Below are 22,705 nucleotides of genomic sequence, written 5' to 3'. Positions count from 1 at the left end.
TGTGTATTTGGTTTTTTTGAGACAGGGTTTCTCTGTGTAGTTTTGGTGCCTGTTCTGGATCTCGCTCTGTAGACCAGGCTGGCCTCATACTCACAGAGCTTCACCTGGCTCTGCCTCCCGAGTGCTGGGTAAAGGTGTATGCCACCGCCGCCCGGCTTATCTGTGGATGTTTTTTAATTTGGCTATAGTGGAGAGTTTGGCAAAATGTGTTTTTGATTCTGTGATGTTCAACATCTGACATATAGATGTCTTCCAATTTTGATAAAACATGATTTAGATTAAGGAGCTATTAGTTATCCATACTAAAATGCATGCATCACCCATGGCTTGCATGTCACACTTTGTAAGAACTTAATGTCACAATATCCTAATTATTTCTAACCCTAGCTTTATTTTTGTGTTCTAATCTTTTGAAGATCTATGACTTGAAAAGAAATAAAAGTTTTTGTTTGAAAATGTTTGATTTTTGATTCATAAATTAATGTTTTCTATATGTTAATACATGTAATTTATCTTCCCTTTTACTGTTCCTTTTCTACAAAATAGTAGATAATATGATACTTTAAAAGATGTATGATGATGGATTTATTGCATACCAGAAAGGCTTATTTGTATGTTAATTACAAAGAGTAGAGTGATATTTTCTGTAAAAGTATTTGACAACTAGATTATGATATGTTAATAATTTGAGCTGCCTATGAGTTAAAAATGAAATTTACTTCTAATTAACACTGTTGCTGTATTATTTGAAGCGAAAACAAATATGACTTTGGTTTCTCTGGTTCCCTTCTTCATTGTGCCTCCCTACCCCATCTCTTTCTGCACAGGGTGGGTATTCTGCTCCTTCCTTCTCTCCTTGGCAGGGCTCCTTCCAGGGGATGCCACGGACTGTTCCACCGCACCGCAGACAGAGTGAGTCTGTGTCTCTCACTCCCATCCTGCTCTGGCTTCCCCTTCATGGTATTTTCCTTCTGCATGACCTGTCCCTCCCCAGTACCTTTTTTGCCCTCCTAAGCTATCTGCAGGCACCTGCTATGGAGCACTCCCTGTGGTCTGCTCTCTTAACACTTCCTTGACGCATGCAAACAAATCTCCACTTATGACCTGAAAGCTCTCAGAGATTAATTTCACCTTAACAGTGTCGAAACCTTCTGCTGGTAACCCTAGACCTACTGACATGCATCTGTCTTTAAATAGATCTTATCAAGATCATGAAATATGTGAATAAAAATTGTTTTTCCCTAGTTATTTTTAAAATGTGCACATTATCCACAGATTTGATGGACAGATGCATTCTGTTTAGGGATCAGTCTTACTAGACCATTGCACATTTCTTTAAATATTTCCTAATCAAAGGCTTTGATTGTACTTAACTGCCATCTAAAAAAATCTTTTAAAAACTTTTCCAGGCCTTTTTTTTTAAACTACTAATATGTCTTTATAATTTGTTAGCCACTTTGCAGCACAGAAGCAATGGCTTGGAATATGCATGTTTACTAACACTTAATGATTCAGTTATCACTTGACCTTCCACATGTGTTGACTGCTTTAGATAATGTATTTAACTATACCTGGTAAGTTGGCTGTATTTTATCTTTTTTGAAAAGTCACCTCCTCAAAAAAAAAAAAAAAGCTAATATTAATGAAAAATAGTCATTCAGAGTTAGTTCTATACCTTATCCATGGATTTAGTCTAACTGTGATTCCTAACATTTTTTCCACTGATTTTCCTTATGTGAAATATCAAGAGTCCAAAGGGGATTTTTAATTAACTAAGAATTACAATTTATTTTTTTTTAAAATTATGACTTGGTTTATCAAAATTGTAAATAATTAACATGAATTCCAGATAAGACATGATTTGGTTGGTGCCTCTCTTTTCCTTATATGATTTTTGTTTTGATGAAAAATAAGAGCTGTAAACTGTAACAGGTTATTCTGAAGCTGATTCTCTTATGTGGAGCAGAGAAGAGGGATAATACAGCACTGTCTTTATGAGCTGTTTTATTTCTAGAGATGCTGCATCCATGTCTTCTGGCGAAAACTCATAGCATTTGGGGAACCAGAGAGAATTGCTAGTGATAATCGGAAAAGCATTAACAAATGATGGATTTTGAGCCTTGTAGTCAGTAGCTAGCATTGCTTGACAGATTTATCTTAAATCAACCTACCTGCCTCTGTGCTCATTGCAGTCCCCCCTTTATCTCTCCTCCTCTACTATGTGTTCCCCTGCCATCTCTCCACTAGCTGCAGTATGGAATTGAAGTAAGGTTAATTAGCCTGTTTTGCAAATGGAGCTTTTTGTAAAGTATGTATCTGGAAATATCCCTCTCACTGGTTTCTTAACTGGAATAGCTTTAGAGTTTTCTTATCCTTTCCTCCGGCCATGGCCATCTGTTAGCACTTACTTCTTCCTCTTCTTCTTGGGTTCAGTGCTGTTAGGTTCTGATTGTGTGCTACAGTATTGTGATCAAGACTGATCTCTGATTTTTCTAGGTCAAACCTCTTCCTGCATCTCCAGATTAGGAAAAAAGTAAGGATTAGTTGTATGCTTTAGCTCCGCTAGCCCCTCAGGGATGGGTGGATGTATGTCTTTCTCTAGAGATGCTTATAGGAGTCTTGTTGAGCCATAGCTATAGGATCGTTCCACACACTTTAGCAACTCCCACTGAATATGAGAGGTTCTTCTGGAAGAGAGATGTGTTTTAACAACTGTACTATCTGAGATTCACCTCGTAGATAGCTGATACAGTGTGCTAACAAAGCTTATTTTTCTACCCCCCAACCCCCAGTGTGCTGAAGTAAGGCCATGAAATCAGACATGAATCCAGTGGTTTTACAGAGAGTATAAGAATAGATCTTTTTTTCTTTGTGGGGGGGTATACTGAATGAACATTCAACTGGATAATGTCTGTTTCTACGTTTAACTAGTGTGTGGTTCCCAGCACTCAGTTTTTATAGACATTGATTATAAATAATAGAAGGGAATTAAGGAGTTTCTCTTTCATTATAATGTTTCATTTAAAGAGTTCTTTCTGATGCCTACTCGAGCATTGACTAGAATGTACTGTGTTTATCATCAATGCAAAAGTTAGGAGTTGTGGCTGAGTCTTCAGTAATGGCAGTCTGGTTTGCATTTTAAGTTGTAAGAGTAGATAGTCCAATGTGAAAAGATAGCCTGTTCTAAACATGCAGAGTGTGAAATCATCAATGTGTATCAGGAGTATATAGCCCAGGCCATTTCAGAAAGCTGCACTGGCTAGAAATCTTCTTGCTAAATTTAAGAGTAACTCTAGGAAATGGATATAAAGAAGTTCCTGGCTTTTATATGGCTTTCTCTGGAAATGTTCACTTGTATTTTTTGTTAATTTTTTTTATCATAAAGAATGAAGACTAATTTACTATGTGTTGTTTTTCTTCTGATTTCAAATAAATTTTGTATAGGCTACCAGAACATAGTTTCTGTTTAGGTATATGGAGACCCTTCCTGCTGTCAGTGGAGACTTCCGTTGGTTACTCCTTCTGCTCTAATGTCAGTCTGTGTTGGATTGAGAAGGATGAGTAACCCTGGTGCAAAGTAGGAAAAGTTAAGAATTGCTTCTTGCAAATAGAAGGTCTTCATGACAAGTCCAAATAGCTTCTCCCGCCACACTTGGTGCATCAAAATCATGTTTAAGAACAATGCCGATTTGTTGCTGCGCCTAACATCCCTTTCAGAATTTTCCCTTGGTTACTTTACTTGAAAGAACTTCGGAATTCTCTGCATCTCTCTTCTGTGTGAAACAGCTTAGATAGGAAGGAAAGTAAACAAACCATATGAAGTACATCTCCGTCTGTCCGAAACATCCAACGATTTCTAGATGTGTTGCTTGATGTCTAAATTTACGTTCTCATAATAATTATATTTACCAGAAATACGTTGAAATCACAGAATTTATAGCTTTTTTTTCCTTTTATTGTTTAACCTTCAGGTGACACTTAACAAGTAATTTTGACAAGTGATGATGAATTTATTTTGCATCCCAGCTCAGTACGTATTTATTGGATACAAATACGTATTTGTATCTAATACATGTGTACCTATATTTAAAATTCAGACAGAAGATTCTTAAATAGTACTTCCTCTTAAAACATAATATACTAATTTTCTTCTCTAGTGACTTAATTTTTTTTCTAAAAATGTTAGCAACTTGCAATAAGAAAATCAATGAATCGTGTCTACCATATAAGTCTGAGTGAATATAGGCTTAGCGTACCAACTTTAAATATGAAGACTCAGAACCTTAGGATCTGGGGACATGATTCAGCAGTTAGAACACTTAAGCATGAGGACCTGAGTTCTGCTCCTGAGAAACCCTTGTAAATATCGGTGAGTGTGGTGGTCTACCTATAATTTCAGCCTCAGAAAGAGTAGACAGGGGTCCCCAGAGCAAACTATTTAGCAGACTAGCAATATAAATAAGCTTGGGATTTGATTGAGAGACTTTGCCTCAATGAATCAGGTGGAAGAATGACCAAGAATGATTCCTGGCACTAACCTTGAGCATTCATATGCACATTCAAAAACATGCATACACAAACATGTACGCACCACATCCACACAGGAAAAATGGGAAGAAAAAAAAGAGACTTTAGGCAACTTTGTATAAATTGTGTTATCATAGAAAACATTTTTACCAAAATATATTTATCATTTTAAGTGCTTTCCCCAAAAGATTAAACCCATGTGCCAGGAAAGCTTTTTGTTGTTGAAGATGATGATCCTTGAGCAAGATACTGAGATACTGGCCATTGGGCTTCACCTCCCTCACTTGTGCTAACCTGCTGCTTTTCACTGGCTTGCTCACTGTTTGATTTTTTTATTGTTTTTATTTTTTTGGCTCAAGAATTACTGTCTGAAAGTCCATGCCCTTAATCTAATAATTAAATAATACACTTTGGAAATTATGTCTAAAGTATGTGGGAAATTTGATGTATAGTTTATAAAATATAGCCATGTATTTAAGAAAAGGATAAAGATAGCATTGACTATATAAGCATTTTATTTGAATTATCACTTGATCTCCACAATAACTCATAGTCAGCTATTAATTATTCTGATTTTATAGTCACAGATGTAAATCAATAAATCAGAATGATGTAATATCCTCAGGTAAGTAAATACACTAGAATTGCATTTTATTCTAAGACCAGAGCCTACATCTTGCAATTTATTGTAGATAACCTTTTCTTTAAAATTTAAATTTTCCTCTGACATACAATATAGTGGCTCATTATAGATGAGCTAAAAGAAATAAAATAATTTTATGTGTTTCCTTCTAGTCTTTCATAAAATAAGAATCTTTTGTAGCTCTAGATATTTTTGAATCATGTAAACATATTTCACATAGTTACTGTCACTTGAAATCACTCTTTTTTGGTGGATGACAATGTATTATCACTTGGGTGTAATCCTTTTTTTTCTAGTCCACATAAATTACTGCAGTGGAGTTTATCTTTGTGTATAGTCCAGTGCCAGCACTTCCTTGGGCAAAGCTCTGGAAGGACACCATTTACTAAAGTCTGTGCACTCACTAGGAGCAGTTACTATGCAGGCTGGCTGATAGCTTTGATTTACATGGCCTAGTCTGACTGACTCCAAGATGTGACTTCAGTCAATTTTATATGCATTATTGCTTCAGCTGTTGTGTTCTTAGGAGCAATTAACGTTGGGAGTGACTTTTCATAAAAATAAAATATTTTGATTGAAATGGAAGCTAGGATAATTTGTAGAAACTGAACTAAGTCAATTGTGCATTAAGCCATTTTTTTCTGTAATATTATATACATTTTGCAGTCAATTCCAGATGGTTAACATAGTTATTGATTGGTTAATTAGAAATGTGCACCTAACTCATGGTCTAGTAGGACTTTCCAGAAACCTAGACACGTGTTTGTCTGTCAGCACCTGCACTTGGGGCAGGTGCAGCAAAGGTGTTGTGTCGGAAGCTTTTTGTGGCGCCTGCTCTGCAGATGGCGGAAGTGTTTTCTTTAGCCAGCTGTTGCAGCTGAGGCATTGCACTTGCACACCTACCCTATTGGTTACACCAGTGGAATTGTGTTATTAAGTGCTCTGTCTGCATCTGCTAGGTAGTGACAGACTGTCTTTAAGAGAGAGCTGCATGGATTCAGTCATGTCTCAGTGACTGTGCCTCAGCAGTAAATACCTCAGTCACTCTTAAACATGTTGACAGTTTAAAAGCAGGTAATGGGCTGTAAGCTCAAAGGCTCTGTGAATTCCATATTTCTGTAGTTTTCAAGTGATATGTTTATTAATCATATGTCCTCTTAAGCTTTCTCAGATCTGGAGGTGCCATTCTGAAATCTAGAGGGCAAAAGATTATTCCGAGTTTCCAAAAGTCACTGGGAACCATGATTGTCTTCATTTGGAGCTAGTCCCAGAGGGGTTTATTTAAATAATTTGTCTTCACAGTGATGTGTGGAACCTCATATATCGTTTATAACATCATTTCTAAGTTAAGGTCCAATTATACCTTTAAGAGGTCTTTAATGCCATTGCAGCAATAAAAACTAACTAGCAAACACTAAATTTATTTAGCTTTATAATATGCTAGAAGTTTTTTTTTAATTACTAAAAAATATTTTCTTCTTTACCTTTCTTCATAAGTGTTTATATGGGACCTAATTTCCTTAGGTCTTTAGTATGTTAGTATTAAATTGTGTCAAATTTTTTTTCAGTATTATGTTTGGTAAAATTCAAGTGATTCCTTTGTGTAAGATTATAAGAAGTGTTAAACATACTTTTCTGTGGGTATGAATATTTGTACTAACTTGTAAACCACTTTAGCAAAAAAGGTATAAACCTATTAAATATGCTTTACTATATGTAAATATACTATGTACAAAAATGAATAATGCCTAGACAAACACAAGCAGAGCAGATACCATTGGCTGCTGCCCAGTCATAGCAATCCTTGGTGTTCTGTCTGGTCTCTGATGCCCTTGTCCTGTCTTTTTCTTGTCTCTGCTCTCCCATTGTGCCATTGGCAAGGAGTTGAGAAGTTAGTCCATTACTTCTCTGACAAAGCGTGGTACAGTACAATTTCAGATTTTTTTTTCCTACCACCTTCCTCATGGTCACTTTTTGTTTTTCTGTTTTCTCCCAGTTTGCATGATGCATGTCAGAGCGTGCATGCATGAGATTACAGGCATGTTACAGGTGGCTCCATTTCCATCTTCCTTTGAAGTATTAAAGTGTATTTAATAATACAGTAAACCTATACGTAGCTCAGAAAATGATTTTAGGTATTTCTTGTGTGTTAAACAGTAGCATTTTTATACTTGAATATTTCCTGTTTTCTACTTTACAGACTATGGAACATTTTACTCAGTACTTGACATTTTAGCTGCCATCTTTTTTTGCTAGTGACTGGAGGGGAAGGATGTTTATGAAGCCCAACATGATAATTCTAGAAACCTCTGGGGTGGGATGAGCAATAATAATGAACAGCTTTCCTGAGGGTTCCTCCAATGAGTCACTGTGGAGCTACGTCTGTCCAGAGAGACTGCTCTACCAATGGGGTTGGGCTTGGTGTCTAATTGTTATCCTTTGTAGGTAAGAATCACTAAGAACCAAAAAGTAGTGAACTTTTCAGGAAAGCTATTACCTGTATGATGATATCGAATGTGTAGATTTCTTACACTAAAACTTTAAGATAATTATCTAATTATATTGTGTATTCTGAAAGCCCATGGATTTATAACTAGTACCCAAATAACATAATAGTAATATGTTTTAGTGCTGCATTTTAAAGTCTTTGATGGTTTAAAGCTGATCTTTGCCATTTGCAGAAGTGTGTGAAATTTGGACATTTCTTCATTAAATGTCACTGTCCTCATTTAGAAAACGAAGAGGCTGATACCTTCCACTCAAAGTCTCAGGAAAAGTAGACAACATGCATTCAAACTTAGAATTGGGTTTTCTGCTCTTGGGTAGAAGGAAACCCCTCCTTCCCAGTCTGGAGTGGAACATTTCTCCAGTATTTGTAAATGCTGAAACTGCTATGTGAGACTTGCAGTTGCTGAGTCCAGTTTGACCTGATAGGCTTGCTGTTATTTGCAGAAATTCAATTATGAAATTTCACTTCAGGACACTATTATCATTTGTTCAATATCTCACTAACTGTAAGGAGTAGATCCAGAACTCAGACTTCCTTCAGGCTGATTATAGATGCTAAGTAATTCAATACTGTGTTTGACTAGCTCCATCATGGAGCCATCTTGTAATTCTTTCAAAAGATTAATATACTTTTATGTTCTAACTCCAGTTCTTCTGTCCAGGAAGGAAGTAAACCAATCTTAGCTTTGGCATCATACTCATACATGCCTGCTATTGATTTAAAACACATAGCTGTGATTAACATTTAACTATGCATTTGAACCTAGAAACTTCATGTTCTATAGCAACTAATTTATTTTTATGAGATAGATATCTTGACTGTTCTACTAGACCAGTTATGAAAAGCCATACTTTAAACTTTTCATGCTTAACTTTCTAATTATCATAGATGATGTGTATCTGAAAGCCCAGTACTAAGTGGTTTGCATGCATAATTATATTGTTGATATTGGAATAGGGAAACAGCTATATTTACTGGGATAGTTTTCCCAGCCTCCTGAGCCAGAAATGCCTGTTCAAGTAAAAAAGCGCGATTGCTAAGTTTGTAGGTCATTATGAAAGATATTGATATTCAAGTTAATATGTAGTAAAATTAAACATTTTAAGAAAAGGTTTATTTCCTAATATCCAGATTTATTTGCCCATTAATTTTTAGAGGTTGATTTTTATTTAATCATTAATTATCTATTAATGACCTAACTAGTCATCTTTGCTAGTTTTTGGCCAGTTGAGCCATTCTTGAATACACAGCTAATACTCACTTGCTCATTTTTATAGCAAGCATGTATTTAATCGCCGTATGACAAATACTACTGACTGCTATGAAAAATAAAGTGTAATAGTGCTTGCATGAGGAGCCACATGCTCTCTGGTTATCCTTGTAAGCAGTCCAGATAGGCATCTGAAGTTATCGCTAAAGATGACTATCGTAACTTTGCAGTCCCCAAGTAGCGCCTGTTGCTGACATATACCTGTTTAACCTGAGAATCTGTAGAATGGTATGGTGATATTTATATATCTAAAACTAGTATGTGACACTTGCAGTTGCTGAGTTCAGTTAGAGGCACTGGACATCAGTCTACATTTCAGAACGTTTCTAACAAACCCTCTACAAGTTCCAAGGACAGAGTTCTAATTAGTGAGTACTCCTGTAGTCACTAACTTGTAACTATAGGAGGCTTCCTGAATCCCCAGTTGAGCTTGGGTTTCTGTTGCTTTATGTTACGAGTGTTGTGAGCTGCTAAGGCCATGAAATGCTTGGACTAGTAGGTCCTTTCCCAGATACCTTGCCCAGACAACAGGAAATACTATAAAATTTTTCTGTTCTCAAATGTGTTTGTCCTGTGTCTTTCCCTCACAGTGTGTTGATTTTACACTCTAAACTTTATTCGAGCTGTTGGCGACCGTTCACTTGGGCTGTTGATAGCTTACTACATGACTCTTAGCGTTTCTTCCCCTCATTGAGTTTCTCACTGGATCCACCAAAGTGAGATCCTGAAGCACTCTGTATCCTCTGGTCTCTGTTGGCGTTTATCAGTAGCTCTCATCATAGAGCATACCGAGTTCTGTAGCTTGGCAAGTTCCCGTCGGCGCCTGCCTTGCCTGCTCTCCTAGCGGTGTTCTCTCCACAGTCTCGTGGCATCTGAATGGCAGAACATCGTGTCCTTTGTTAGCCATGGCATGTACTAGCCCTTGTCTTTTCTCCCTACCTGTCTACCTGGCAACTCCTGCTCTCCCTTGAAAACCTCAGTCTAGATTGTTTCTACATTTTGTATGTATTTTTTTCCAGTCAAGCTTTTGTTTTCTTTTTGATTCCATGTTGTTGGAAGTGGTTTGTCATTTGTTAGCCTGACCTCCTTAACAAGCTCCATGAAGCACAGGACAGCCGTGTGCTCACTTCCAGGTTTTCCCACTCCTAGTACTGTGACTTAATAGACACAAGTGCTTTGTGGCTGTTAGTGGTACGTTGTTGTTTGTTAGTGATAGTCTGGTCCATGGTAGGGTGCCTCTCCCACTGTTGTCGCCTTAGACCTCACAGTGTAGCAATTTCTTACTCTCCTTGAAAGAGACCTTTTCTCTTCATAACAGTGAAGTTTCCCAAATCACAATTTTCAAACATAGGGCATTCATTTTAGGATAGGAAAATTATATTACTAAGAATAATTTTACATGAAGTGTAAAATTCACATTATCTTATAGAAATAACTTATTTATTTCTAATTAGATGATGTTTTTGTTAGGTTTTAATTGCTGTAGTGAGACACCATAATTATGGCAACTTTTATAAATGAAAGCATTTAATTGAGAGGTCTCACAGTTTCAGAGGTTCAGTTCATTATCAACCTTGGCAGGGAGCATGACTTTGTGCAGGCAGATGTGGTGCTGGAGCTGAGAGTCCTACAACTTGACTCAGAGGCAACAGGAAGTTGACTAACTCACTGGGTGGTATTCTAAGCATAGGAAACCTCAAAGCCCACCCCCACAGTGACACACCTGCAACAAGGCCATACCCACTCCAACAGAGCCATACCTCCTAGTAGTGCCACTCTCTATGAGATTATGGGGCCAATTACATTCATGCTACCACATTCCACTCCCTGGCCGCCATAAGCTTACAACAGTATCATAATGCAAAACACATTTAGTCCAACTTTGTCATAGTCTATCACAGTCTCAACCATGTTTTAAATTCCAAAGTTCAGGGCTTGGGGATTTAGCTCAGTGGTAGAGCACTTGCCTAGCAAGCACAAGGCCCTGGGTTTGGTCCTCAGCTCTGAAATAAATAAATAAATAAATAAATAAATAAATAAATAAATAAATAAATAAATAAATAAATTCCAAAGTTCGGAGTCTCTTCTGAGAATCATGCAATCTCTTAACTCTAATCACCTTGAAATCAAAGAGTAGATTACATACTTGCACCACATAACTATTCCAAAACACAGGGAAGGGGAGCACACCAAGGAAAGACTGAACCAAAACAAGACCAAAAACCAGCTGGGCAAACTCCAAATTGTGCATTAGTTCCTTTTCACAAGTTGGAATCTTAGCTGGGTGAGATCTTGCCCTGAAGTCACCATTTCCTTTATTCCATTTCTTTTTTTTTTTTTTTTTTTTTTTTTTTTGGTTTTTTGAGACAGGGTTTCTCTGTGTAGCTTTGCACCCTTTCCTGGATCTTGCTCTGTAGACCAGGCTGGCCTCGAACTCACAAAGATCCACCTGCCTCTGCCTCCCGAGTGCTGGGATTAAAGGCATGCACCACCACCGCCTAGCTTATTCCATTTCTTAATCTGTTTATCTCCTTGAACACAGGATTTAGCTCACTTACTGGTGGTCTTTTTCTCAAAATTTACATTTTGTAATTTACCCTGTTCAACTTGCTTCTTTTCATTATAAATCTTCATCAAAGTTACCACTAATATCCACACAACGGAGTCTATACTAGGCTGTTTTGATATTTCTTCTGCTAATAGAATTAATCCAAAACTCTTTACTTTGGCCTCCAGCAACAATCCAAAACTCTTCACTTTAAGCTCAGGCAGACTCTTTGGACAAGGACAAAAGGCAGCCACATTCTTCACCAAATATCACAGGAAAGATCTCTAGGCAACATATTAAAATTCTTCTCCTCTGAAACTTCTTGAGTGAGCCCCCGACAGTTCAGATAACTCATAGCACCTTTGTCTTCCATGCTTCTACTTGTATGGCCCATTAAGTAGTGCTTAAAGCACTCCACTGCTTTCCTAACATGAAGTCCATGTTATTCCAAACAAAAACACAGTCAGGCCTATCACAGCAATACCCTAGTCCCTGGTACCAACTTCTATCTTAGTTAGGGTTTTTATTGCTGTGAAGAGATACCATGACCATGCAATTCTTATAAGGAAAACATTTAATTGGGGTGGCTTACTTACAATTTATAGGTTCAGTCCATTATCATCATGACAGGAAGCATGATGGTATGTAGGCTTATTTTGTTCTAGAGCTGAGAGTGCTACACCTTGCAGGCAACAGGAAGTCAACTGAAAGTCACACTGAAGGAAGCTTGAGCAAAAGAGACCTCAAAGCCCACCCCACAGTGACATACTTCCTCCAGCAAGGCCATACCCACTCGAACAAAGCCATATCTCCTAATAGTGCCACTCCCTATGAGATTATGGGGCCAGTGGCATTCAAACTACCACAGATGATAGTTTAGACGTTTGTTTGTGTAACTATTTAGTCTTATTTCCTCAGATAAAAGACTCAGCATGGTATATTCTTAGAAACTTGGTCACTTTCTAGTTGTCAGTCTTGTAAATGGAGCTTTGTTATGTTGAGTACGTGCAGCACATCTTTCTGATTCTGCTGTTTGCATGTGTTTCTCCATGAGAAGTAGGGAATGGGAATAATTTACAGTGCAAATGGCTGTGTCACATTCAAGTCACAGTGGGCCTCTTCTGGATGATTGGCGCTCTGATTACCTTGTCTTAATGCAGTCCAGTAGCACCTTTTTTATTTCTAGAGTAATAAACATACTACAAAGAAGTCATCTTCTAAAATTGTCATTGATATTTTTGGTTCTTAAATTGCTTTAAGATCTTTTAAATTGGTATGGGAAAACTACTCTGTTTGGAGGTGAAAAGAGAGAACAGGTGCTGTGCACTTGGCCATTAGTGCTGTCCTTCTCCAGGCCCCCACCTTCCATACTAAGGAGTGTGACTTCCTTAGTATGGCCCTGCTTGTTCTTTCTATTAAGTATTTTTTACTTTTGTGATTGCTTTTACATGCTCACTAGGAAACCTTCAGGAGAATCTACTGAATTAGTTACTAATGATATTTTAGTACCTTTCATTTTGAAGGATAGTTTATTCATCTCCATGGTAATGGATTGAAAAATGTCCACTGTCTTTGAAGTCTGGATAGTTAGCTTTAGGCAGTAATTGGGCTAGCTTTAGTTTGAACATTCTGCAGCTAGAGTTAATGTCAACATTCATTGTTTTGTACAGTTTAATTTTGATTATTGTTCTGCCTTTTAAATATATATTTTTTATTCTTTAAGAATTACGTGTATACATACAATGTGGTTTGATCATTCTCACCCCCTCAGTCCTTCCACTAACCACTCCCAGATCTACCCTCACCTCTCCACCTCCTCCCAACATTGTATTCTTTTTAAAGACTGAAAGTAAAATAACCTATTAAGTCTAGTTTGTATTCTCCCTGGTGTAGGGTCTTGCACTGGAGCTTGGTTAGCCTGTCAGAGGCAATACCCTTAAAGAAAACCCATACCCCACTCCTGAATTCATGAGCTGTGCCTAGCTCCTGAGGAGTTGGGACTTGCTGGCTCCTCCTTCCTCCATGCTGGAATGTTGACTGGCATGGTATCTTAAACACTCCCTCCCCCTTTTAAAGTACTGGTCAGCCCTCAGCCATCCCTCCTGAGTGGTGATCTTGTTCTCAGTCATTCCCAGCCATGCATGCCACTTCAGTCTCTCACTGCTGATCCTCAGCAGGCACTTCTACTGCTGGTCAAGGAGTAAAAGAACACAATGATGCAGTCAGAGAGGTCCGTCCCTTCAGCAGGAGATGTGAGAGACACCGTGTAAGGTTTCTTTGTGGATTAGCATAGTTAAAAAATATTTTTATTAATGAAAAATGACCTGTTAAAACCCACATTTGAAACCCAAAATTTTTGACATTTTAGCCCAAATTATGAAATAGAAAGTATGTATATGGGAGAGGAAACAGATGGTTACTGATTTGTTCTAACTGACCCCTGTGTTACTGGATAACACAAAATAAAGGAAGTTGCATGTTCTCTTGAGTTGGCTGCTGAGGGTGCACAAGGCTACTAGGCCTTGAGAACTTGGCTGCTGTGTTTTGGTTCCAGTTCCAGGTGGCTGCACATTGATGCTCTCTCAGGTGTCACTGAAAAGACTGTTGGGCTGTGAGGGGCTCTAAGGGTTGAATTTAGTGCTTTGAACATACTGGGCTAAGTGTATCAGACACTTTTGTATAAATCATTAGAATTCCACATAAACTAACATTATAGTCTTTTCTAAACTTTGTGTATCTCTTGGTAAAAGAGAGAGAGTGTTTGGCAACTCACATAAAAATGAACTTTAAAATGCACAATAGCTGGAGAAATGACTTGGTGGTTAAGAGCTTTGAATGCTCTTACACAGGACCAGGGTTCAGTTCCCAGCAAACATATGACACCTTACAACCATCTTTAACTTTAGTTCCAGGGGAACTGATGTCTTGTTATAGCCTTCAAGGGCACCGGGGACACGTGGTGCACATATACACACACATGCAAAACGATGTTCGTAAAATAAAGTGGGCAATATCCTGAATGTTACCATTAAATGTGAGTGCCACTTAAAGGAAATTAAATCAAAGTGCTAATGAAATTTTCCTCTGTATCCCTTGTAGATAATGTTGAAGATAGTAAATGTAATGATGCAGGGATTTTTTTTTCTTCATTAAATACTTAAAGGCTTTCTTTTGTCCCATTTAATTTTGGCTCTTGTTCAGTGTTTGCTGCCTGTATCATTTTTGTTTGCATTATCATTTTAATGTATGTCATGAGTTTGCTTGGACCCTGCAATTCATCCTTTACTTTAAAAAATCACATATTTTCCATATTAAAGTATAATACATGGCAATTTGCTTAATTGGAATTGAACTTGCATTAATTCTGGGTAGATTTCTAATATAAATTGTTGGTATTTTTTTTTTTAAATTTTAACAGCCTCAAGTACTACAGCCTTCCAGCAGCCTTCCCAGACCTACAGACCACGCCCAGGGAAAACTAATAAAGCCACAACATATCGAGGCCCACAGTGAATATACAGTCCAAGGCATGTGTCAGAGTGGTGCACATCCAGATGGAAGCTGTACACATGGCTTGCAACAAGAAAACAGCTATGGTTTGGAAGACCGTCCTTTTTCGTCAAGCCCACAGTTCACAGTGGATGTGGTGAAGGACATACCTTCTGAAACGAGCCTGAGCTTGACTATGAATGCTCAAGAGCCTTCTTATTTGGCAAAGAACCAAACTAGTGACGTGCAGTTTGTACCCAAACCTCAGACACCTTCCCAGTCAAGTACAGTGGACCAGACTAAGAGAGTAGGAAGAAACCAGTCTCCTCAGCCCAAGTCCTTGCAGCATTTAAAGCCATCCATCTTGAGTTCTTCAGCACCACCTCCAGATTCTGATTCATCATCAAGTAGGACTTCCACATGTAAGAAGGCACCAGTAATTGCACAATGTAATTCAAAACATCAGCCAACGTCTAATCAAAACAATCTTGCAAATAATTTAAATCTGAAAGCATCTAAACTCCGTCCCCCTTCTGGCTCTTTCAAACAAAAACAAATAATCAGTCCCCAACTAGAATCTCAAACCAAGACAAACATCCCAAGGCCATTAGCACGACCAAAAGAACTGCAGAATCCACACAGCAGTTTGCATTCTGGGGATTGTGTGGCCTCTAATCGATATTCTCGTCTTCCTAAACCAAAGATACATTAAGTGCATAGCCATCATCTGCCAATTTGTCTTTTGAAAACAGTCTGCTCTGTAATAGCTTTATGTGCAGTTTATTACTATGTTGGAGGTTCCATTACAGCAAATCTTAAAATTAAAACGGAGAAGCTTCTACTAGTTTGGCTCTTCCATTTTATATCCTAGTTGAACGATATACCATTTGCACATTCTTGTCTCAGGTAAACACAAGTTTACTTATCCATCTCAGAGGCCAAGTCATGCTATCCAGCCCTCTCTCTGCACACCAGAAAAGTCAAAGGATTCCATTTATCAGGCAACATATGTACTTTGCTAATTTAGTCCTGTTGTGGTCCATAACTCTGGTTATCAAAACCCCACCCCTTTGCTTACTCTTACTGTGAATATGAATGTGGTTACTATTTTAACTAAAGATCCATAGTGATGATGGAAGATGATTGTCTGTAAGCAGGATTCTGGCCAGTGTTTTGTATGTGAGGTCTATGCAAAATCTCCACAATAAGTAAAGACCAGGTTTTTAGTGGGGGAGTCCTTATAGGTATTCTCTCTCCTTTCTAGGATCAGTAATATAGTCCTACGGTTTCTCCATTTATCAGACAAATCCCCAGGCTGACAGTTTTTATTATTTTATGTAAACCAAATATATGTTGTTATAACACCTTGTTTCATTCACACATGTACTATTTGCTTGTATTGCTATTGGATAAATTTGGAGAGCTTGAGATGCCTAAGGGTATATTAGTTGTAACCTCTGTTGGTGCTAGAGTTTTGCTGGTAATTGAGTTTTAAACCCTATTAACTTATGGATCCATCATATTTAAGTTTCTACAATATACATTGAAAATTTAAAATTTAGTCTTTAATATTTGTATTTATTTTTGACTATTTGCTAATATCTGAAGACTGGAATAATGGACTTGAAATATTTGCACAAAATTTTGATGGGATGTAAGAGGAATTTAAAGCTTATTTTCTATAAAAATGAGTTAAAACACTGAGAAAATATATATAAATTTAAGACTATCATAATAAGTTGCTTTTCTGGGTTTCCTGAGTTTCCCTTTTCTATTTTGAATGGCAGTTTCTTGAAAAGTAGTTGGGGAAAATTGAAATTGTAGGTAGAAAGTGTACTTTCTCAAGACATGCTGCAGATGTGCTGCAGAATGTAGCTGTGGGGCCTCCAGGTAACCGTGGACAGGAACCCAACCATGCCGCTGAGTAAATTTACCTTACATTTGCCCAAATCATGCTGTCTTTAGGATGGTCATCCATAGTTCATGTCATTCAAATTAAGAGTTTTCAGACAAATAACCTTACAGGATCTGTATCTGATTAGCTGACCAAAAAATGTATCAAAAGGAATTCTGGCCAAAACAAACTGCTAGGGCTTCCTTTTTAAATGTAACTAGGTTACAAAGAGAAGCATGGTATCAAATGCATTAGTGGAAAGCTTCAAAGTCACATTTGCTGCCATCTGGGGGCAGTCTTCCCTTATGTGTCACAACCCCTCAAGTGAATTTGCCATTGGAGATGCTGACCTTCTTTGGGTTTGGAAATGGGTGAGCATAGTCTCACACCACAGCACTTTAGTCAGAGAAGAACCGAAGCTCAGGATGCCCTGCACATAGGCCAGATGCTTTGTCCATGAAAGTGAGCCAGGCTGGCTGCTGCTGTATGTGAGCACATGTGCTTTCCCCTATAGAGAATGAAAACTAATCTCATGCATCGCGTATTGGCTACAATCATACTCTATTCCCTGCAATAAAACATACTGATGAATGTTGTTGTTTTTTAAATTAGAGATCTGTATAGACTCTTGTGAAATACTTTTACAAGTTAGCCTTACCCTTAGGGGAAAGTTTAAAATTGTAAATTTATTTATAACTCTTTTGTCTGATGGAAATGTCGTCATTGTCTATTAGAAAAAAAAAAATGTTGACTCCAGTAATTTGTTTATTCTAATCTTTGGCCCCTTTAATTTTTTTCTCCATGATGAATTTGCAGAAATGTTTTTCCACCAGTTCACTCTCTATACCTGTGCTGGACCTGAGGTCTTGATAGAAGATAAGTTTTTTTTGTTTTGTTTTTTGTTTTGTTTTGTTTTAGACAAGAGCCTCACATATCCCAGGCTGGCCTCTAACTCACTGGGTAGCCAAAGATAACCTTGGTCTCTTTATCTCTTGCCTCCGTCTCCAGAGTGCTGGGGTTACAAGAGTGCACCACTTCACCTGGTTTTATGTGCCACTGGAGGTTGAATCCAGGGCTTCATGTGTGCTAGACAAGCACTTGGCCAACTGAGTGAGCTCCATCCTCAGCCCTCATCAGTACCCTTTTAAAACATAATGTATGCTTCAAATACATTACCTAGAGAAAATACCTAGGATGCATTCACAAACAACATAGAATATTTGCCTGCAGTTTTCTGTAAAAGCTGCAAGACTATCATGTCTGCTCCTAGTAATACTGAGAAGTGGAGATGAGGGCCCAGCACTGCTGAATACACAGAGGTCACTTTCTCACATTTGGCCTGATCCCCTGCTTGCATCTGTAAACCAACACTCTGCCAACTGTCTTTTGCAGAAACGTAGCTCGTTCACTCTGATCTATTAGCAAAGATAGTGGGAGTGGGTAAATTCCTAGTGCCAAGGATGAGTTGGGTAATTTTTACATGTATGAATAGAAAATATACAAAATTGTTCATTTGGCTTTTAACAGGATGCATTTCAAATGATGGTTTTTTGAGCTAGAGTTTTGCTATGTAGCCCTGAGTTTGTTCAAAGAAAGCTTGGGCTAAGATGTTCATTGGCATAGGTATAGCTGATTCCAAGCCTTCCAACAAAGGATTATAGATGATTTCTAACCACAGACCATCTACCTGTTACTTTTCTTTTGGAGTCTCATTTTTCATTTGTGCAGTATTTTCAGGCACATCGACTACTGTTCCTTGTATTTATATAGGTGTTAGAGAACTTACTAAGCATTTTAGTGAGGAAAAACCTGAGTATGAAAGACAATATCAGATATGCACTTTACGTGAGTTTAATTGCTTGTAGTTGTGCCTGGAATATCAAATTGCCTCCTGTGGGTGTGGCTTTGTTTAGTGAAATGAATATCTCTGTAAATGTTGCTGTTTGAAGGAAGCTGTACAGCCTTTCACCGAACTGTATCCCAGCATGCCACTTTGCCCATGATAGCACTAAGTTTTCTTGGAATGTCCATTGTCCCTTTAAGTATTTTACTCAATGTATCAAAGACAACTTGTTCCCCATAACTGTCATTTCTGAAAGGTTCCAGATATAGGTGCTCCTGTTTGCCATCAAAGTAATTTGGTCAGCTTCCTGAGGATGCACTTTGGGGTCAAATGAGCTTGACTGAAGGCCAGTAAGACTGCAACACCATTTCCACACCCTCCATCCTACACTGTAGCTTCTGTGTTGCTGAGTTAGCTTGGGTAGTTACGTTTGCATGCTTATGCACACCTTTGAAATTGAAGTATAGCCGTAATATAAATACATGAGGTTTTCCTTGGAGATGATGGCCTTGCTATGTTCCTGATTCTGATGCTTGAGTTCTATTTTCTTTTGGTCTTTCCACAGGTCCCTTTAAGTTTCTGCTGCAGCAATTTGAGAGGATACATTTGGACAGATGATTATGAGGTTTCTATAATTATGTAATTGATTAAAGATTGTGTCTTCACCTTGTCGAGTAAAAGCCACCCCCTTTCTTGGTAGCTCATTGCCATGATGAGTAATGCTGGCCTTGAGAACTTAGTCATGACTAAAACCAGAAACAGTATCTGCAATGTCGTTTTCCCCATTGATTTTACAATCCAGTTCTGAGTACATAATGTATATTAGAATTTGCCTGTAAAATGAATTATGGAAACCAGATGTAAAGTCTTTCCTGAACGTGTTGGCTTAGTAAATAAAAAATAAAGTTCATAATCATAAAAATATGCTTGTCTCCAGTTTTTCTCTAATATCTTTCCTCTACTAAAATATAGGATACTGTTAAATAACAATTTTCAAATTCTGATGTTTTCTTTATACACATGTTATACCTCAAGCCATGATACCTGAGAATTTCAGGACTGAGAATTCACATCTTCACTGATTGCAGCAGCCCAGTGCTTTGGTTTCCATTTGAATTAAGTACCTGCTTTAAGAAAATATTAGGATTATCAATGTCTGAAGAAACTGCCTTGATTAGGAAGCTGTGCAAGGGAGAAGATGACATTTTAATTTTCAGTCATTCTTAAACAGTCCATATACAAAATACCTTGGATCAGAAACTTGTTTAATACAATTTTACATACAAAAAGGGAATATATAATTTTTATTTCTTAATCGGATATTATACAAAAATTGATAGAAGGATAATACCATTGTATTGATCTAAAGTGGAGATGTGTGTGTCCCAGAAAAAGTTGAGGAAAATGTCATTAATAAGTTTGGCAATGGCATTTGCTGCCTCTAAAGATAGCTCTCTCTCCTTCAAAGCTGTCTGACTATTAGTGGTTACAGGCTTCCAGCAACTCAAATCTTTCATTCAATGGAACATGATCACTCCAGTGCCTTCACTTACACATTTGCTTCTATATTTTCATTCTAAAAAGAATCTTTCCCCATAGAAAAGACAGGCAGAAGTCAGTGATTCCCCTGTTGGTTTGAGATGAAGCATGGTTCTGCTGGCTTCTGTGTGCTTGGGACAAGTGATCCCCTGCCTGGAGGCCACTTCAGGAACAGTCACCCTTCCTTGTATTCCCTAGTCCTCCCTTTGAATACAGCAGTAAGGCAACATTCTGCTGACTCCTATCAAGCTCTGTTGCAGTCTATGCTTTAATTCCTACATACTGTTCTATTTGATGTTGTATTATGTTTGTTCTTGGTTTTATAACTTCATCACCCACTGAAAACACACACACACACACACACACACACACACACACACACATATGAATATAAACAAACATGTATGTAAATATTCAAGAACTCTTTAGCCACATAACACAGTGTCCTACTTTCTACTGTAGGTTCATAGAATTTAACATGGTGGGTTCTCAACCTTCCTAAACTAACTTACCATTTACCACCTCATACCACAGATCTCATTTCTGAAGTCTTGCTGTGGTATTCAGATCTGTGACCATGCCTTTCTCCCTCATCCTCTTATTCAGACAAAATCGAGACTTTCCCACACTCCCCAGGTGAATCTCTGAAGAGAGACTTGGTTTATCCAAAGACCCTTTTCTCCATTTATGGGTCATCTCCTCACCATAATTCTCCACCTAATGTCTATTCTATGTAAAATGGATAAAAGGAACTTCCTCACAGGCTTTTCTGCTCCTCAGCTATAAGCATGGAATTGCTATTTCCCAGATTCTAAAGCATGACTTGTTACTTTACTCATTCACAGTCAACTTTGGGTCTGAAAATTGTTTCTTTGGTAATATTTCAAGTGACTATAGAATGGATGTTTTCTAGAGCATCATCTCATCTCAGAGGTCAGTCACTACTGTGAAAGGAACACTGGATATGTTTGGTGTGTGCCTGGCTCCCTGGGGTTTTGTGGGAGGTCCAGCAGCAAGATGCCACAACCTGCAGAGCTCAAGTGGACACTACAGGTATTCTGGGCCACAGAGTAACTAACTTTGAAAACTGCTTCTTCCATAAATAAGACTTGTATTTGGGAATTTTAAAATGACAAACAAAAATAAGATTATTAGCACATACCAACACACTAACCAGTCTGAACCTTTCATAAGCACATTGCGTCACAATCGTTTTAAATTACAGGAAACTTAAATTTCCATGATGATTTGTACACATATGACAGATGAAGGTAGGTCAAGTACAAATGTGAGTTGCACTGACAAGAGTAATACAGTGTGTGATGGATTATTAATGTACTCATTTGTTTAATTTTGTGACTAATGAGATGTGCATATGAGATGGTCAGTGTCCTGGTAATGGGACATGCTTTGGCTGGATCCAGGGCTGGACAGAGCCCAGGAAGGTGCCCAGGAAAGGACTTGCACCAGCCATGAGCACCCTGTGAAGCCTGGACTTTGTTCTGGCTGCTGTTATTCATTCTGAGAGAGCTTGGCTTGGGCAGTGGGGGAGCCTTTCAGAGCTACCAGGAATTCAAGGGGAAGTCCACGGAGCCATAACTTCCAACACTTAAGAATGATGCAAAAAGTCACCCCATGAAACTATAGAAGTACCAAGGCATTGACCCTGGCCAGCTGTTTGAGACACACACAGTGCCATGACATTCTGCTTATAATACATCTTTGTGTTCAATGGTGTGGAAAGCCAAAACAACCCACATCTCAAGAGAATGACAAAATTCCATACACAAAATAATTTCACAGCCAAACAATGATCTTAAATATTTACTAGAATATTTCCATTATATTCACAGTATTCAAAATACCTGTATTATAACAATTCACAAGCAAGATAGGAGACAGAAGCGTTGTGGTCATGCATATGCTTATAGATACCTGTATAAAACAATAACAATAATGGTGGCACAATTTTTAGATAGTTTGCTTTTGTGTCTACACATTTTTTAGTTGTGAGAGTACTTTTACGGAGAAAAGCTTGTGTGTGTTTTTTAATAAGGTCATTTCTCTAGACATTCAGTAGCTGATCTCCCTAGCCACAGAGTTAATGAGCTATCTGTTTTTAACTTCCCATAATATGATTACATTTTAAGGCACTTATGCTGTGACACAGCCGAGGGCCTGTCTACCTGACATCAGAACTTGTACTGTAGCTTCATGTACTCATTCCTTGTTTCACTCAGGTTATTGAAGTTGAGAGTGTTGTGTGTAAGACACAGGTCAACTATGAGTGACAGACTTTCTTCTCAAACTTGGGTCTTTTGAGCATACAAGCTGGCCATGCGGAGATTCACCCTACTTTACACCAGCCCTTCTCTGGGTTCTCCTTAAATGTCCTTACTTACTCATCATTGGTTCGGTCCACACCCTCCCCAATAGGAAGGAG

The 22,705-nt window shown here is 38.0% G+C and overlaps 1 protein-coding gene across 7 annotated transcripts in view; it reads left to right on the top strand.

Moving 5' to 3' along the window:
• Window positions 1–19,647, top strand: part of Ccser2 (coiled-coil serine rich protein 2) — a 135,436-nt gene extending 115,789 nt beyond the window's left edge. For 2 of the 7 annotated variants that reach the window (XM_052733989.1, XM_052733996.1), the window contains one exon: window positions 14,916–19,647. In XM_052733989.1, the coding sequence (XP_052589949.1) occupies window positions 14,916–15,698 (783 nt within the window). In that variant the 3' untranslated portion in view covers window positions 15,699–19,647. Of the gene's footprint in view, window positions 1–827; window positions 961–7,051; window positions 7,092–14,915 lie in introns of all 7 variants that reach the window. The other 5 variants (XM_052733992.1, XM_052733990.1, XM_052733994.1 and 2 more) reach the window with 5 other exon arrangements.
• The last annotated feature ends 3,058 nt before the right edge of the window (window positions 19,648–22,705 follow it).

This window comes from Peromyscus californicus, unplaced genomic scaffold (genome assembly GCF_007827085.1).
Source record: "Peromyscus californicus insignis strain IS unplaced genomic scaffold, ASM782708v3 Scaffold_12__1_contigs__length_115047231, whole genome shotgun sequence".
Lineage (NCBI taxonomy): Eukaryota > Metazoa > Chordata > Mammalia > Rodentia > Cricetidae > Peromyscus > Peromyscus californicus.
This window is presented reverse-complemented; position numbering and strand designations above follow the sequence as displayed.